General features: G+C 44.6%; 1 protein-coding gene across 5 annotated transcripts in view; it reads right to left on the bottom strand.

The window, feature by feature from the left end:
• Positions 1–2,317: 2,317 nt before the first annotated feature.
• Positions 2,318–18,711, bottom strand: part of LOC132383230 (uncharacterized) — a 31,879-nt gene continuing 15,485 nt past the window's right edge. For 2 of the 5 annotated variants that reach the window (XM_059954137.1, XM_059954138.1), the window contains exons 2-3: positions 5,287–5,502; positions 2,318–3,336 (exon numbers count right to left, since the gene is read on the bottom strand). In XM_059954137.1, the coding sequence (XP_059810120.1) occupies positions 2,879–3,336; positions 5,287–5,502 (674 nt within the window). In that variant the 3' untranslated portion in view covers positions 2,318–2,878. Of the gene's footprint in view, positions 3,337–5,286; positions 5,503–5,722; positions 7,459–8,609; positions 9,243–11,881; positions 11,900–18,711 lie in introns of those variants that run through there. The other 3 variants (XR_009508573.1, XM_059954139.1, XM_059954140.1) reach the window with 3 other exon arrangements.

Genomic DNA, 18,711 nt, shown 5'->3' with positions numbered 1-18,711 from the left:
TCATCCGGTACACCAGCCGGACAATCTGCCTGCAGCCTCAGTTGACCTCACTTTGTAGATCCATGGAGATGGAAACCCTCGACCTCACCAAACTCCCATAGGAGTATCATGACTTAGCCAACTCTTTTAGTAAAAGAGAGGCCAGCTCTTAGACCACATGACTGCACAATCAACCTCCTCCTGGACATCAGCCCTCTCTGAGGTCATCTCTCCTCCCTCTCCCCCCAAGACCCAAGCCATGAATAACTACATCACCAAAGCGTTACTGTACGGTTTCATTCATCCATCCCAGTCTCCAGCCAATGCAGGATTCTTCTTTGTCAAAAAGAAAGATGGGGATCTTTGGCCCTGCATCAACTACTGTGGACTCAACAAAATCACTATTAAGAATCATTACCTTCTCCTTTTATGGAGAGCATGTTCAAAACACTCTGCAGGGCCCAGTCCTTCACCAAACTAGATCTAAGGAACGCATACAACATGATCCACATCTGCCAGGGGGATGAGTGGAAGATACAGTTCATAACTCCCTCTGGCGAATACAAATTCTTGGAGATGCTTTCCGGACTTTCCAACAATCCAACCACTTTCCAAGCCCTCATTTGTGAGATCCTCCAAAACATGGTGCCTAAGTATGTGTTTATCAACCTCAACAACATCTTCATCTTCTCTAGGGACCCCCAAGACCACATCTGTCACATCCGCTCAGTCCTGCAGCATCTGTTTGATAATCAACTATACTGCAAGTTAGAAAAATGCCAGTTCCACACCCCAGTCATTTCCCTCCTGGGTTATGGTCCATTCACTCCAAGGCATAACCATAGACCCAGAGAAAGTCATTGAATGGACCTGACCACACTCCCCCAAACAGCACTATTATGGACGAGGAGACAGGGAGCTACTCACCATTAAATGGGCCTTGAAGGAAAGGAGATATTGGCTGGTGGGGAACACTGAACCTTTCTGATCTGAACTGACCAGCAGACCTCATATCCATTCAGCAGAGCCGCCAACTCAATTCACACCAGGCTTGCTGAGCCCTCTTCTTCAAGACCACTAGGCCAGACACCCTGTCATGACAGTTCATCACCCCTGAAATGGAGGTCTTTCCCTCAGCCCATCACTACATCCTCAAAGATCCTGGCCCTGATTGTCTGTAGTCTTAAGAACCAGAACCAGAGCATGAGCTTGCTCTGTCCAACGCGCCTGATGACCACGCAGTGGTCATGACAACGCAGTGTGTTCCAAGGCAGTCCTGTAGGCCCACCCCTCACTTCTCTCCAGACATCCAGGTGCACAACAGACTCTAGATCTGGTGGCACACCATGGTCACAGGTATATGTCAGATTGCTGCTTTCAATGTGCCCAGCGCCAGTTCCTGTGGTCCTTACCAGTCTCTCAATGCCCCTGGTCCCACCACAAACTGGATTTCAACATGGCTTTCTCTCTTTCCATGAGGCCATGGTGATCATGATGCAGGTGGACCAGTTCTCCAAGGAAGCCCACCTCACTGCCCTCGCCGAACTTCCCCTGAGACATCAGATTCTCCAACACGTAATTCACGTCCACAGTTTTGAGCCGGACATAATTAGGACTAGGGCCCATAATTCATCTCTCGTTTCTGGAAAGCCTCCTGCTCCCTCTTCCCCACCAGAGTAAGTTTGTTCTCTGGCTATCATCGGATGACGTGGTCAGTCAGAAAAGCCAATCACAAATGGAGGATTTTCTGCGATGCTTCTAACCCTTCCACATGGAAGAAGTATCTCCTCTGTGCTGAACTGTCCTACAACATTCACACACCTCCTCATCCATGGGTATGTTACTCTTTAAAGTTTTCATTGCTGCCAGTCCCCATTATTTCCCACCGAGGAGCCAACAATGGAGGTCTTTCCTGCCAGGACCTTGGTTCACCACTGCCGGAATGCTTGAAAGAGGGCATCAAGTGTCATCCCATCTGCCAACTGCACCCGCCGCTGTCAGGCCATCTGTCACAGAGCCCAGCCAGACCTCCAACCTGGAGATTATGTCTGGCTCTCCACCCCAGATTTACCCCTGCCACCAGCTCCTAGAGAGACAAGGAGAGAGATGGAGTGAGAAACAGCAACAGAGAGACAGAGAGAGAGGGAAGGAAAGAGAGCCAAGCATCTATGGAAAGATAATAACAGGTAACTTTACACATAAATGGCCTGGAATCAGAACCAGCCAACACAAATTAGAAAGGCTAGTTTTCCAATGTTGTTGAATTCAAACTGGCCTGTTCAAATATAAAAAATAGATAAGTAAATAAATAATACTAAGAACATGAGTACAAGTCAAGTCAAGTCAAGTCACTTTTATTGTCATTTCAACCATAACCGCTGGTACAGTACATAATAAAAATGAGACAACGTTTTTCAGGACCATGGTGTTACATGACACAGTACAAAAACTAGACTGAACTATGTAAAAAAAAACACAAAGAAAGCTACACTAGACTACAGACCTACACAGGACTGCGTAAAGTGCACAAAACAGTGCAGGCATTACAATGAATAATAAACAGGACAATAGGGCAGTAAGGTGTCAGTCCAGGCTCTGGGTATTGAGGAGTCTGATAGCTTGGGGGAAGAAACTGTTACATAGTCTGGTCGTGAGAGGTTGAATGCTTCAGTGTCTTTTCCCAGATGGCAGGAGGGAGAAGAGATTGTATGAGGGGTGCATGGGGTCCTTCATAATGCTGTTTCCTTTGCGAATGCAGCGTGTAGTGTACATGTCCGTGATGGCGGGAAGAGAGACCCCGATGATCTTCTCAGCTGACCTCACTATCCGCTGCAGGGTCTTGCGATCCAAGATGGTGCAATTTCCGAACCAGACAGTGATGCAGCTGCTCAGGATGCTCTCAATACAACCCCTGTAGAATGTGGTGAGGATGGGGGCTGGGAGATGGACTTTCCTCAGCCTTCACAGAAAGTAGAGACGCTGCTGGGCTTTCTTTGCTATGGAGCTGGTGTTGAGGGACCAGGTGAGATTCTCTGCCAGGTGAACACCAAAAAATTTGGTGCTCTTTACGATCTCTACCGAGGTTCACCGGGGAGTGGTCACTGGGAGTAGGGACACCCGTTATTACAGCTTGAACTTTGAACTCTGGAGTTCGAAGTTCAATTTCAGCGGTGTCTGTAAAGAGTTTTAAGTTCTCATCACGTGTATCTGGGGAGGGGGGGGGGTTCCCTCCAGGTGCTCCAGTTTTCTTCCACAGTCCAAAGACGATTATTAGGTGAACACTGTAAATTGTCTTGCGTTTAGGTTGCTGGTTGGAGTGACTCGTTGGGCCAGAAGGGCCTATTCCATCCTGAATCTCTAAATAAAAAATAAATAAAGAAGACAATCTGTTCAGATATGAAAAAATAAAGTAGTAAGTAAATAATATGGAGAACATGAGTTGAAGAATTCTTCAAAGTCAGTCCATTGGTTGAGGAATCAATGCAGATCTTCAGTCAAGGGAAACCATATAACCATATAACAATCACAGCACGGAAACAGGCCATCTTGGCCCTCCTAGTCCGTGCCGAACCCTTAATCTCACCTACCCGCACTCAGCCCATAACCCTCCACTCCTTTCCTGTCCATATACCTATCCAATTTTACCTTAAATGACACAACTGAACTGGCCTCTACTACTTCTACAGGAAGCTCATTCCACACAGCTATCACTCTTTGAGTAAAGAAATACCCCCTCGTGTTTCCCTTAAACTTCTGCCCCCTAACTCTCAAATCATGTCCTCTCGTTTGAATCTCCCCTACTCTCAATGGAAACAGCCTATTCACGTCAACTCTATCTATCCCGCTCAAAATTTTAAATACCTCGATCAAATCCCTCCTCAACCTTCTACGCTCCAATGAATAGAGACCTAACTTGTTCAACCTTTCTCTGTAACTCAAATGATGAAACCCAGGTAACATCCTAGTAAATCGTCTCTGCACTCTCTCTAATTTATTGATATCTTTCCTATAATTCGGTGACCAGAACTGCACACAATATTCCAAATTTGGCCTTACCAATGCCTTGTACAACTTTAGCATTACATCCCAACTTCTGTACTCAATGCTTTGATTTATAAAGGCCAGTGTTCCAAAAGCACTCTTCACCACCCTATCTACATGAGACTCCACTTTCAGGGAACTATGCACAGTTATTCCTAGATCTCTCTGTTCCTCTGCATTCCTCAATGCCCTACCATTTACTCTGTATGTTCTATTTGGATTATTCCTGCCAAAATGTAGAACCTCACACTTCTCAGCGTTAAACTCCATCCGCCAACGTTCAGCCCATTCTTCTAACCAGCATAAATCTCCCTGCAAGCTTTGAAAATCCATCTCATTATCCACAACACCTCCTACCTGAGTATCATCGGCATACTTACTAATCCAATTTACCACCCCATCATCCAGATCATTTAGGTATATTACAAACAACATTGGGCCCAAAACAGATCCCTGAGGCACCCCGCTAGTCACCGGCCTCCATCCCGATAAACAATTATCCACCACTACTCTCTGGCATCTCCCATCTAGCTCCTCGTTGCATTTAATCTGTCAAACCTATGAAGATTTTTTGTAGATTTTAACAACATTTCCTGTTCCAGAAAATACTAATTCAGTTTACTCAATCTTTCCCTAAACAACTAACCCAACCTAGTGATCTTCTAACCTCTAATCTGAGAAGAGGATGTGGTAGTGTTATTATTGAAAACAGTCTTCGTCATCACTCCAGACTACGGAGAAGGGCAGGGGTGAGGAAGAGGCCACAGTGAAGAAGGGTTCAGATTGAGGAGGAAGGTGGAGTTAGTACATCAAATGACACATTTCACTCATGTTTTGATCTACAGGTAATCAATAAATCTGAATCTGAATAAACCTGAATGTGAGTCTGGGTAATGGAAAGTTTGCAGGTGAAATAGGGGTCTGACATGTGGAATGGTTCTTGTGAAAGGGCTGACTTTGTGAAAAGATTTGGGAGTAGGGGATTGAGAGAGTTGAGAGTACGGTCTGTTTGAGGTAAGATCGAGGTTGAGGAATGGGATGCAATTAAGTTTCAGGCAAAGAAGGAAGAAATCGGGTAAATTTACTGTCTACTTGTGCTGTGCTCTAGATGCATTTTGAATTATTTTTTATTAGCATATTTGTCATGATATTTTATTTTAAGTGCTGTGTGTGAGATATGTTTTCTGGGTACACCATGGTTTGGAAGGATATTGTTCCATTTGTTTGTAGATATGTACAGTCAGATGACAATAAACTTGAACTTACCTTGAAGGAAAGGACTGGGTCCAGGACTGGGGCAGAAATGGCTCTGGCTTGCACTCTGGGTGTGTAAAGCCCCAGTGCATCTCCTACAGGGCACAGGAAGTCCTGAATGAGCTTTGAACGACTGCCTGGCTCTGTTGTGAGGTTCCACGAGGGCTGTGTTGAGGGGGCCGAAACTAGCCTCTGCAAATAGGTTGATCCTTCCCTGCTGTTCTCTTCCTAATGCCGAAACAAACAAGTGACTTGTTTTAAAGTGCCAAGTGCTAATCCGCTTATAACTGCACTAAAGTTCTTTTGCAACTGGACAAAAGGGTGGTTATGTGGTGATCGGCATGCTCAATTACTCGTCAGCCCCAAAGTTTTTCCAGCCAGAGGTCCCGGTGATTAGCCAATGATTGCAATGTGTGAAGATGGTTGGCTTGTCAATGAGTGGACTAACCAGCCCAGAAGGGGACTTCTTGTTCTCTGATGGGAGCCAGGATCTGTAGCTCAAATCTCAAAGGGAGGGAAATCCCCTATTGGTGACCAGTATTGTTTGCAAGTTGTTATCTTCGGAACATCAGTGGCTGAGGAGAGACATGATAAAAGTTTATAAAATTATGCGAGAGATAACAGATGCAGCAGACTGTCAGCTCTGGAGCTGTACTCGCTGGAATTAAGAAGAATGAGGGGGGATCTCGTGTCGAAAGACCTCGATAGTGTGCTTGTGGAGAGGGTGCTTCCAGTCAAAGACTAAAGAACACAGCCTCAAAATAGAGGAATGCCCATTTAGAATGGAGATGCGGAGGAATTTCTTTAGCCAGACGGTGGTGAATCTGTGGAATTCAATGCCGCAGTCAGCTGTGGAGGCCAAGTCATTGGGTATATTTAAGGCAGAGATTGATAGATTCTTGATTAGTCAGGGCATGAGTGGATACAGGGTGAAGGCAGGAGATTGGGGCTGAGAGGGAAATGGATCAGTCATGGTGAAATGGCAGAACAGATTCGAAGAGACGAATGGCCTAATTCTGCTGCGATATCTGTTGGCCTAATGGTCTTGTAGAATCCTTATCCCAGGGTAGAAACGTCGTATGCTAGAGGGCATGTTTAAGGTGGGAGGAGGAATGCTTGAGCTTGTTGGCATAGGTTTTTTCACACAGTGAGTGTGGGGGTCTGGAACAAGATGTCAGGTGTAGTGGTGAAGTAGATGTGACAGTGGCATTGACAAGGCTTATAGAAGATGTGAATATACAGGCATATGGATCGTGTGCAGACAGAAGAGATTTAGTTGAGTTTGACATTGTGTTCAGTTCTATTCTATGTTGTATCTGACATTAGGTGGACTCAAATCCACAACAGAGATAACTCTTTTCTTACTGAACACAGAGATGAATTCCTCCACTGCACTTTGAGAGTGTTTAATAATTTCTTAGCTTCGATGGATGGGGTCACAGATTATCCATGTGAATGTTTATGGTCAGGCCAGCGTTTCTTAGTTGCCTTGGGAAGGTGATGGTGAACTGCCTTACCGAACTGCTGCTTTGTTCTCGGATTCCAAACCAAAGACTGCAAAGGTTTGTTATCAGCACACTGTGAGGTTTGAAGGTGCTGGTGTTCCCAAACCTCTGTTGCTCTGGCTATTCGTGCTGATCAACCTTAAAAGAGTTTTTGTCAAGGTGGTGGTCAGTTACAACAGAGCACTAGGGATCGGTACACTACCAGTGGAGGGCATGCACCTCAAGCTGAGAACGTTGGTGCCCACCTTTTTTATATACAGCGGGTTCCACTAAATTGGGCCATTGGTTAATTGGAGCAGCTGTTTACTTGGAACAACACTTAAAGAGCAAAAACTAATTAAGAAAATTACCAGGATTCCTTTCATTTATTTGGGAGATTATGCAGCTTAACTGGGGGCAGGAGACTTGCTGAACAAGTTCTAACTAGCATCATTCGCACGTACTGTGTGGCCATTGGATCTACACCCTGCTTCGAGTGAACAGATTGTGTCAATTGCGTGTGTTTGCATTCAAGAAACAGATTTTTCTTGCTGATAGTTGGTTCAGAAATGAGCAGTAAGACAATTCCAAACGGCTTTGTTTACTGCAGTTTCAAGCTTTCAGGCTTGGAGATGTCAGAAACAGCCCGGGGGTGAAAATGAAATGGTTTCACTACTTCAACAAATTAGGAACCACAATGAATTTGAAGGTATCAACGATCATTGTGAATGGTGCAATAAAAATTAAGATCTGGAGGACTCATTCATTGATAGCATTGTATGAAGACAGTCTATCATCTGTATGAGGTGTCTGTGATGATTTTCTTCATTCTGTACTCTGAATGAACTCCTCCATTAATACTATAAGAATTAATACACAGTTTTATAGTGCTCTAGAACTATTAGTAGTATTCTAATTTATTCTGTATTTTATTTACATACATAATTTGTTGTTCAGTTTCTGTTTAAACCATTTTCATGGAACTTCAGCTAATTGGAGCAGCCATTTAATTGGGCCAAAATGTACTGCTCCTGATGTGTCCCAATTAACCAGAATCCACCATATTTCTTATTGTAACTTTTAGCATTTTTTATGTATTGCACTTTGCTGCTGTCACAGATCAACAAATTTCATGATATATGTCAGTAATAAAAAACCTGATTACTGAGTGCTTCCAGGAGACTGGTAACTGTTCCAATTGCGTCCTGTTTGTAAATGATGGAAAGAGTTGAGAGATCAAAAGCTGGGCTACTGGATTCTACCTGCACTAATACCCCTTGATCTCGGCATCTACCATAATGTCCGCCATTGTCCTGGATAACTACGTCCTCCTTCAACTTGTGAGAAACATCAACAGCTTCAAGCATTAAACTCGTTACAGGAAGAACTCAATGGATCAAGCAACAACAGCAACAACACCAGGGAGCTGAATATTGGCTTCAGGAGAAGGAAACCAGGGGTCCATGAGGCAGTCCTCATCAGAGGATCAAAGGTGGAGAGAGTCAACAACTATAAATACTTCATTGTTATTATTTCAGAGGACATGTCCCAGGCCCAGCACACATGTGCAATTATGAAGAAAGCATGGCGGCACCTCTACTTCCCTAGGAAGCTGAGAAGATTCGGCATGGCATCTGAAACTTCAACAAATTCTATAAATGTGGAGTGGAGAATATATTGACTGGCTGTATCACAGACTGCTAGGGAAACATCAATGCCCTTGAAAGGAAAATCCTGCAAAAAAGTTGTGGATATGGCCCAATCCATCACAGGTAAAGCCCTCCCCACCTTTGAGCAGATTTAGAACAAAATTGTTACACAAAAGCAGCGTCCATCATCGGGGATCCTCACCATCCGGGTCATGCTCTCGTATTGTTGCTGCCATCAGGAAGAAGATACAGGAGCCTCAGGTCTCACACCACCAGGTTCAGGAATAGTTGTTACCCCTCAACAATCAGCGGCTTGAACCAAAAAGCATAACTTCACTCAACTTACTTTATCATTGATTATGGACTCAATTTCAAGGACTCTTCACCTAATTTTCACTTATTTATTACTTATTTATTTATTTTTCTCTTTGTGTCTTTTGCGCTCTGGTTGAACATCCAAGTTGGTGTGGTCTTTTATTGATTCTTTTATAGTTATTATTTTATTATGGATTTGTTGAGTATACCCACAAGAAAATGAATCTCAGAGTTGTATGTGGTGATATATAAGTTCTTTGAGAGTAAAATTGCTTTGAACTTTGAACATTGTACATCTGTGAAGGGAAATGTCTGCTCGAAACTGAAGTTTAAACATTGCAGGGTTGAAATCGGGGACAGGGGTGAAGAGCTGAAATAGTCAGTTCTGATTCAGGGAGAGTAAATTATCTGAAATTATTGAGTTTGGTATTGTCTCAAAGGCTGCTACATATCCAGGCAGAAGAAAAGTGCTGGCTGTCATTTTCAACAATGAGGCTTCTTTATTGGAGGACACAGACAAGTCCATCTGCTCCCTGTGCCTTTCAACCATGCTGGAGGACGCAGGTGTGACAAGTTAAAGGATAAGACACTAAAGATCTGTTAAGTTCAAAAATTGTTTTAAAACAGTGAAAACACATGTTAAAAAGGGCTAAAATACTAAAAGGTACTAAATTCATTTCATTGTTTCTTTCATTCTTTATTGTGTAAAGTTAAGCCCTAATAGTATTATCAGTGATCTACAGAGTAGCCTTGGTCTGCTAGCCAGAGGTCAATTGCTGCTGTCTCCACCCACATACCCTGGGGACATCGTGGTACTTGCTTCACTTGAGTAAATTCTCAAGGAGGAAACCACCTCACGTCCTTGTCGTGACTATTTCTCCCCATTTTTCAGGGGCGTAACACAGGCAGCTGATGTGGGAACGGGATGGTCACTTCAACTGTCCGTCCGAGTCCTGCCCTGTCGTGTCTGTCTGCGCTCTCTTACATGGTTCTAATCTTTCTGGGCTCATTGCAGTCCCCAATATCTAATGCAACAATCTGAAGGCCATGGATTTGTTCAATGGCTCATCATTATCATGTTGTGCCTTGTCAGATGACATGGGGCAATGACAGAAGTGCAAAGGCTGGCTCGCTGGCTAAGCAGGGGCAATTGATGTGGTGGGAAAGCACTGAGAGGAGGGAAATCATCTGGAAGGACATATAGGAGATAGAAGCAGACAGACTTAGCTTTCTCATCAGAGCTACGTATGACTTGTTTCCCTCACAAAAAAAAACCCACCACCAGTGGCTCGGTGAAGACACAACTTGTGCCCTGTGCCCGATTCCAACAACCCTCAGGCAAGCTGCAAAACCAGCTTCACACAAGGCAGATGCACGTGGTGCCACAACCAGGCCTTGAAGTGTTTGGCAGCGGCAATTGAGAACAACTCCTTGCCCCCTAGAACGACTAATGCTCTGACACCAACAGCATTAATCCAGGAAAGAGGGAAAAAACTAATTAATCCCCCTCCTAAACCAGAAACAGGACAAATAAACATGGCCCATGACTAGAAAAAGCTGGTAGTTGTCAATAATTAACTCACCTTTCCACCGAATTACTGCCACCAACCTTAGGGCAGACTTGGTTCTCTGGTCCAATTCACAACATGGCGTCTACGTGGTGGAACTCACAGTACAGTGGGAGGTTTCAGTGGCTGAAGCATATGAGCACAAGAGGCTACGCTTTGTAGATCTAGCAGCTGAAGCTCAATGATGGGGCTGGAAAACCAAAGTTTATCCTATGGAAGTGGGTTGTAGGGGATTTATAGCCACATCCACCATTGATTTGCTGAAGGAACCAGGGATCCAAAGTCAGACTGTACCTCAAACCATCAGAGCCACAGCAGCGACAGTGGAATAAACAGTCACTGTCTCGGGATCAAGCAAAAAGACCTCTTCTAGGCTCCAAGATTGCATCAAGATGTTGGAAAGACAGGACGGGGGGGGGGCAACTAGAGGGGATTGCTAGAGGGAATGTTGGCCTTCATGGCTAGAGGGATTGAGGGATTGCTAAAGGGAATGTTGGCCTTCATGGCTAGAGGGATTGCTAGAGGGAACGTTGGCTTTCATTGCTAGAGGGATTGAGGGATTGCTAGAGGAAATGTTGGCCTTCATGGCTAGAGGGATTGTTAGAGGGAACGTTGGCCTTCATTGCTAGAGGGATTGAGGGATTGCTAAAGGGAATATGTTGGCCTTCATGGCTAGAGCAGAGAGGTTATGGTGCAACTGTACAGGTACTGGTGAGACCAGTACTTGGGGAAGGATATACCAGAGGGGGTTCACCAGGTTGATTTCAGAGATGAGGGGGTTAGACTATGAGGAGACATTGAGTCACCTGGAACTGTGCTCACAGAAATTCAAAAGAATGAGAGGAGATCTTAGAGAAATATACAAAATTATAAAAAGGATAGATAAGATAGAGGCAGGAAAGTTGTTTCAACTTGTAGGTAGGACTAGAACTAGGGGGCATAACCTCAAGATTCGGGGGAGTAGATTTAGGACGGAGATGAGGAGGAACTGCTTTTCCCAGACAGTGGTGAATCTGTGGACTTCTCTGCCCAATGAGGCAGTGGTAGCTACTTCTGTAAATATATTTAAGACAAGGTTTTTGCATACAGTAGTAGGAGAAAAGGCAGGTAGGTGGAGGTGAGACCATGGCCAGATCAGCCATGATCTTATTGAATGCAGAGAAGGCTCGATGGGCCAGATGGCCTATTCCTGTCTTATTTCTTATGTTCTTATTGTCAAGACCTTCAGAGATGTAATGTGCTAATCAATGAATCATTTAGGAAGGAGGGTGCCCACTTGAAAACCCCTGCCTGTCAACCCTGTGCCATTCCCAACACCAAGGCAGTCTCGAACAAATGCTTTGGCATGAGGGATATTAACGTCTAATCCTGTGCTTTTTTAATTTTATTTTTCAGTCCTCATAGATGAATCAGAAGTGGAGAAAGTGAGCAATTTCAAGTTCCTGGGTGTCAGTATCTCTGAGAATCTAACCAGGTCCCAACATATTGATGCGCCTGTAAAGAAGGCAAGACAGCGGCTATATTTCACAAGGAGTTTGAAGAGATTTAGTTTGTCACACTCGAAAACACTCGAAAGCTTCTATAGACATACCATGGACCCCCATCGCCCAGAACATAGCCTCTTCTCATAGCTACCATCAGGAAGGAGGTGCAGAAGCCTGAAAGAACACACTCAGCAATTCAGGAACAGCTTCTTCTCCTCTGTCATGCAAATTCTGTATGGACATTGAACACTCCCTCACTACATTCATATTTCTATTTTTTCCACTATTTATTTAACTATTTAATAATATAGATATTTACTATAATTTACAGGGTTTTTTTCTCTCTATTGTTATGTATTTCATTGTCCTGCTCTGCAAAGTTAATGAATTACACAACATATGCCGGTGGTGTTAAACCCAATTCTGATTCGGATCCTGACTCTGAACGTGTTGAAAGCTAGGTCTTCCTTTCCTGTCTCTAAGTAACTTGTAAGATACGTGGGAGATTCTGGCTGGAGATTTAATCTGTATTTTGTGAGGTTTCAGCCTGCGTACTGTTTATGGGAATGTTGATTATTCTGAACCACTGGGAGAACTGCTGGTGCCAAGAGGGTCAAAGAGAATCCGTGGGTGGGGATTGGTGATGTCTCCTGGGAATCCTTAAATGTTTACATTAAAGGGGCCAGAACCAAACCAGGAACAGGAGTAGACCACTGGAAGGGGCACAGGATGTGTGGCCCATGATGTTACCGACTCCCTGGTGCCCATGGAACCATGCAGACGTAACCAGAGGAAGGAAGAGGCACAGCCCTTGGATGTTTGGAGATGTCAAGACAAAACCAGATTGCCCATCTGCTGATGTGCAACACAGGCAGAGGGAGACCGTCACTTTGGCCGTATGACATGACAGGAAAACAGTGTGGTGGAAAAATGAGTGGGATACAGTGAAGATACGTTCTTGTTTCCAAACTATGATCCCAGCCCACAAGCATGGGAAGTTAGTTCTCAGCCACAGAAGAGGCCTACCATATTGTTAGATCGGTAGGCTTGATGACATCTTGCATTACAGAAGTGGCCATGACCGAATGGTGGAGCAGACTGGACAGACCGAATTGCCTTATTAGACCATGAGACCATAAGACATAGGAGCAGAATTGGGCCTTCTGGCTCATCGAGTCTGTTCCGCCATTGAGTCATGGCTGATCCTTTTTTTCTCCTCCTCAACCCCAGTTCCCGGCCTTCTCCCCGTAACCTTTGATGCTGTGTCCAATCAAGAACCTGGCAATCTCTGCCCAGCCACCTGGCCTCCACAGCTGCATGTGGCAACAAATTCCACAAATTCACCACCCTTTGGCTAAAGAAATTTCTCTGCATCTCAGTTTTGAAAGGACGACCCTCTATCCTAATTCTGCTCCTGTGTCATACGGTCTTATGGCTCTCCGTTAACTCATCATCAAAATCAGCAAGAGTTTCATCAATATCACCCTAAGCTTCCTTATGATCTTTCAGCACCGTCTATAACGAGTTATGGCTTCATCATCACCATCATCTTCGATATCATCATCAGCCACATGAATATCATCAATATAATCAACATAATCATCAGTCCCCATTATTCATACTTGACAACGTTATCATCGCTATCATCATTAATTTTGTCAATATGATCATCAGTATCTCCCAGTGACCGCATGGGTCTCCTCCAGGTGCTCCACTTTAGGGTTAGTAAGACCCAAGCAGTATCTCCCCACCTCTAAAACTTTACAACAAATAATCAAAATGTTTTCAAAAGTAAATACAAAGGAAAGCGCTTCCATTGTTTTACTCATTCTGCATGGAATTGCTTGTGTCTATGTCCAATCTTTTGTCCCTGGTTCACCTGGTGAGTCAGCAACAGTGTAAGGTTTGTGTAGAAACAGGAGGAAAGGTAAGGAGAGGGGACGGTCTCCACTCTGGAAGTGACTGTACACTTTTCTATGAAATACTCTGGAGGAATCCACAGCCTGGGATTGTCAGTTCCTGATAAACAGCCCAGGACGCTCAATGGGACAACACACTTGTTCTAGTTCCCTTCCTGCATTCCCAGCTGTTGTTTTGTTAGGAGCTAAATCACAAACACAATCACAACAATGAACAAAACAACAACAACATCAAACAGGGAGATGTTTAAAGATTTGGGGTATTACGTCAGTGTGTAGCTTTGGCTGAGCCAATGGTAGCTAGCAATAAAATTACACACCATTGAAAAAGACCATTTGGCCCATTGTGTGTTTCCAGGCTCTTTCTGTGCAAGCTAATCAAGTGCATTATCCTTTAATGCATTAGGGGCTTTATGGACAGTCACATTTACTCCAACCTGGCAGTGACAAATTTATGCTCCAAATAACCTTTTCCCACCATCCCCATTTAATCCCATTGGCATGCTCTTCCATTCCTTTCTCCCACATATTTACCCAGCTTCCACTTAATAAACTAAAAGTCATTAAATGCCTTTGTTTGGAGAAACTTTACTGACACATTTATCATTCATGATCACATTCATAAAATACGGCCACGTAAGTGAATCGCACAGTGTCATTGCTTCACTCGCATGACGCAATTGATAATTAATGATTTCCATATAGGCCAACTCTCCAATCCCTCCCTGCCCATTTTATTGCTGGTTTGCTTTTATTACACTTCTTTAATAACTGATGCTTAGTGACACATTGAAGGAGTAGGCTACTGTCTTTCAAATAAGCCAACTAAACCATGAACCCATCTATTCTCTTAGCTTATTCTTATAACAATGCACAAAAAGGACAATCTGCCCATCAGGACTGTGCTGTCTCTTTGCAGAGCAATCACACCAGTTCCATTTCCCTGTGTCTCTGCAATTCATTCTCACACTCCCATCAGTTCCCATTGTATCTCTGCGCCATTAAGTAGAATCAACAGCTTATGTTGTGAAATCTGTTAACTTAGTGGCTGTGGTACAATGCAATACATGATGATATAGGGAAAAAGTAAGTAAATCAATTGTAGTAAGTACAATAATGTATATATTGAATAGTTAAATTAAAATTAGTACAGGAACAGAAGTAATAAAAAAGTGAGTTAGTGTTCATGGGTTCAACGTCCATTTAGAAATTAGATGGCGGAAGGGAAGAAGCTGTTTCTAAATCGCTGAGGGTGTTAAGACCATAAGACCACACGTGGGAGCAGGATTGGGCCATTCAGCCCATAGAGTCTGCTTTGCCACTTGATCATGGCTGACTTATTTTGGTCTCAACCCCATTCTTCTGCCTTCCCGTAACTTTTGACACCCTTATTAATCAAGACGCAGCAGGGTGGAGATGCGTCCCTACCAAAGGAGGTGTGAGGCTCTCCTGCCCTCCGCTAGCCTGCAGGTCACCCTTGGGCAAGGAGAAGCAGCTGCTTAGCCCCCCGATCGGGGTCACGGGAAGCCATGGGAGCAGGTGGTGGATGGTCGTATGAGCAGCCGGTGCAGATCACATGTCCTGGTTATGACGCCAGGCAGACAATCTCCAAAGAGTATTGATAATGGCTATGGTCACCCGTCTTATAAAGACACTGCTCAGAAAAAGACAATAGCAAACTACTTCTGTAGAAATATTTTCCAAAAACAATCATGACCACGAGTGTCCACATCATAGGATGCAGCACATAACAAACGATTAACCTACACTTTAAATATACCAAATGACTTGAACTCCACAGCCGTCTGAGGCAATGCATTCCATAGATTCACTGCCCTCTGGCTAAAGAAATTCATCCTCATCTCTGCCTCAAGGGACATCCTTACAGTCTGAGGCTGTGCCCTCTGGTCCTAGACTCACCCACCATGAAAAAATCCTCTCAACAATGACTGTCTCTAGGCTTTTCAATATTTGATAAGTTTCAATGTGCTCCTCCCTTACTCTTCGAAAGCCCAGAGCCACCAATCGGTCCTCGTACATTAACCCTTTCATTTCCAGAATCATTTTCGTAAACCTCCTCTGAACCCTCCCCAATGCTACCACATCATTTCTTAAATTGGGGCCCAAGACTGCCCACAAAGCTCCACATGTGCTCTGATTGATGTTTGCCTCAGCATTACATCCTTGCCTTTATATTCTAGTCCTCTCAAAACGAAGGCTAAGGTTAAGCTATGCCAATGGGTAATTAACCTCTCAGCTCATTCTTGGAACGTGTGAGCACCAAGAACATGCAGGGAAGCAGGTGCAGTCACAGGGAGAAAGTACAATCTCCACACAGGCAACAGGCCAAGTTGGGATTGAACCCAGGACGCCAGAGCTGTACGCACACCCTGGCACTCACCCTCTCATGTGGATGCAATGGAGCCCTTGGTACGGCTTCGAAGGACAGAGGAAACTCACTACAGAGAACGAGACCTACTTCAGAAGGGTACCGAAAGACTGGAAATCTGCAAATGCGGCTCTCATTCAGGGAGAGAGGAAGGCAGAAGGAGGGAACTATGCTTGACATTTCACAACAGCAAGGTGTTATAGTCAATAATCGAAGCAAAAATAACTAATCGTTCAGCTGTATGTACTCAGACCAAGTCAACAGCTTTTCTGAACGGTAATTGCGTTCAACAAATTTGTTTGAGTTCTTTCTGGATGTCATAATGAGTGTTGATAGAGGGGATCCTGTAGATGTAGTGTATTTAGATTTGTGAAAGGTACTTGACAAGGTGCGTCAGAGGTTGGGGGAAGTGTGTTAGCACAGAATAAAATCTGCCTGTCACATAGAAAACTGAAGCACAAGAAAGTCTGCAGATGCTGGAAATCCAAAGCAACACACACAAAATTCAGGAGGAACTCAGCAGGTCATCCAGCTTCTATGGAAAAGGGTAAACAGTCCTTGTTTTGGGCCGAGACTCTTCTTCAGGTCTGAGAAGGAAGGGGGAAGATGCCAGAATAAAAAGGTGTGTGGTGGGAGAGAGGCTGGCTGGAAAGTGATAGGTGAAGCCAGGTGGGTAGGAGAGATCAAGGCTGGAGAAGAAAGAATCTGATAGGAGAGGAGAAAGGGAAGGAGAAGTTACAGGCAGATGAGAAGAAGTAAAAGATCAGAGTGAGGAATAAAGGTGGGGGGAGATGAAATTTGCTTACTGGAAGGAGAAATCAATATTCGTGCCATCAGGTTGTAGGGTGCCCAGACGGAATATAAGGTGTTGCTCCTCCACCCTGAGGGTGGCCTCGTCTTGGTACAAGTGTAGGCCACGGACTGACATGTCGGAAGGGGAATGGGAATTGGAATTAAAACGTGGGGCCATCAGGAAGTCCGGCTTGTGGCAGATGGAGCAGAGGTGCTCAACAAAGTGTTCCTCCAATTTACGATGGTCTTACTAGTGTAGAGGAGGACACACATGGAGCACCGGACACAATAGACAACCCCAGCAGGTCTGCAGGTGAAGTGTTGCCTCACCTAGAAGGACAGTTTGGGGCCCTGAATAGAGGTGAGGGAGGAGGTGCAGGGGCAGCTGTAGCATTAGGCTGCTCACGGGGATAAGTGCCAGGAGGGAGATGAGTGGGGAGGGAGGAATGGACAAGGGAATCGCAGAGGAGGCGATCCCTGTGGAAAACGAAGAGAGGAGGAAGGTAACAGTTCGATTAGTGGTAGGGTCCCTTTGGAGATGGCAGAAGCTGCGAAGGATAACGTGTTGGATGCGCGAGTTATTGAGGTGGTAGGTAAAGAGAAGAGGAACTATATCAGTATTAGGGAGGTGGGAAGATGGGGCGAGTGCAGATGAGCAGAAAATGGAGGAGTTGCTGGTGAGGGCAGCATCAATATTGGAGGGAAGGAGGTCCTGTTATTTAAAGAGGAAGGACATCTCCAGTGCCCTGGAATGGAAGCTGTGCCCTGGGAACAAATGCAGCAGAGGTGCAGGAAATGAAAAAAATAAATAGCATTTTTACAGGAGACGGGAGGGGAAGAGGTAACTGCGGCAATCAGTGGGTTTATAAAAGACGTTTGTCTCCAGAGATGGATATAGAGAGAGCGAAAAAGGGGAGAGAGGTGTTAGAGATAACATTGACGAGCTCAGCATGGGTACATGAAGCAGCGCCAGTGCAGTTGTCAATGTAATGCAGGAAGAGTTGGTGAGTATAACCAGGGAAGGCTTGGGACATAGACTGCTCTACGTAACCAGTGAAGAGGCAGGCGTGGCTGGGGCCCATCGGTAACCTCTCGAGTTTGGAGAGAGTGGAAAGGGCCAAAGGAAAAACTGTTGAGGGTGAGGACCAGTTCTGCCAGATGGAGGAGGGTGGTGTGCCCGGGGATTGGTTGGTTATTTTATTTTAAGAACGATGCAAAGTGCTTTGAGGCCTTCTTGATGGGGGATAGTAACATAAAGGCACTGAACAAACACAGTTAGAATACGTGGGTCCTTTTCAGGCTTGTGAGATGAAGCTAATGGAGTACCGTAGAGACTGGTTCTTCGTCCTCACTTGTTTACTATTTACATTAACGATCTCCAAGAGAGAACAAACTGTAAGTTTTAAGTTTGCCAATGATATTGAAAAAGATGGACAGGCAGTTTATGAAGAGGATAGTGATTCTCCAATGGGATATAGATCAATTAAGTCATTGGGCAGAATTCCGGCAAATGGAGATTAACTTGGGGAAGTGTGAAAGGTGGATTATTATCTGAGAACATGCGGTGGCATGGTAACACCTAGCATTTTACTTTACAGCGCCAGCAATTGGGGTTTAATTCCCACCGCTGTCTGTAGGGAGTTGGTGTGACAGCATGGATTTCTTCCAGCTGCTCCAGTTTCTTCCCACATTCCAGAAACATACCAGTTAGTAAGGGTAAACTTTTGGACATGCTCGGTTGGCACTGGAAACATGGAAACACTTGTGGGCTGCCCTCAGCACATCCTCAGGCTGTGTTGGCCATTGACACAGATGATGCATTTCACTGTATGTTTCA

Source organism: Hypanus sabinus, chromosome 29 (genome assembly GCF_030144855.1).
Source record: "Hypanus sabinus isolate sHypSab1 chromosome 29, sHypSab1.hap1, whole genome shotgun sequence".
In the NCBI taxonomy this organism is placed as follows: Eukaryota; Metazoa; Chordata; class Chondrichthyes; order Myliobatiformes; family Dasyatidae; genus Hypanus; species Hypanus sabinus.
The sequence above is the reverse complement of the archived record's forward strand: the minus strand, read 5'-3'. Positions and strand labels throughout refer to the sequence as shown.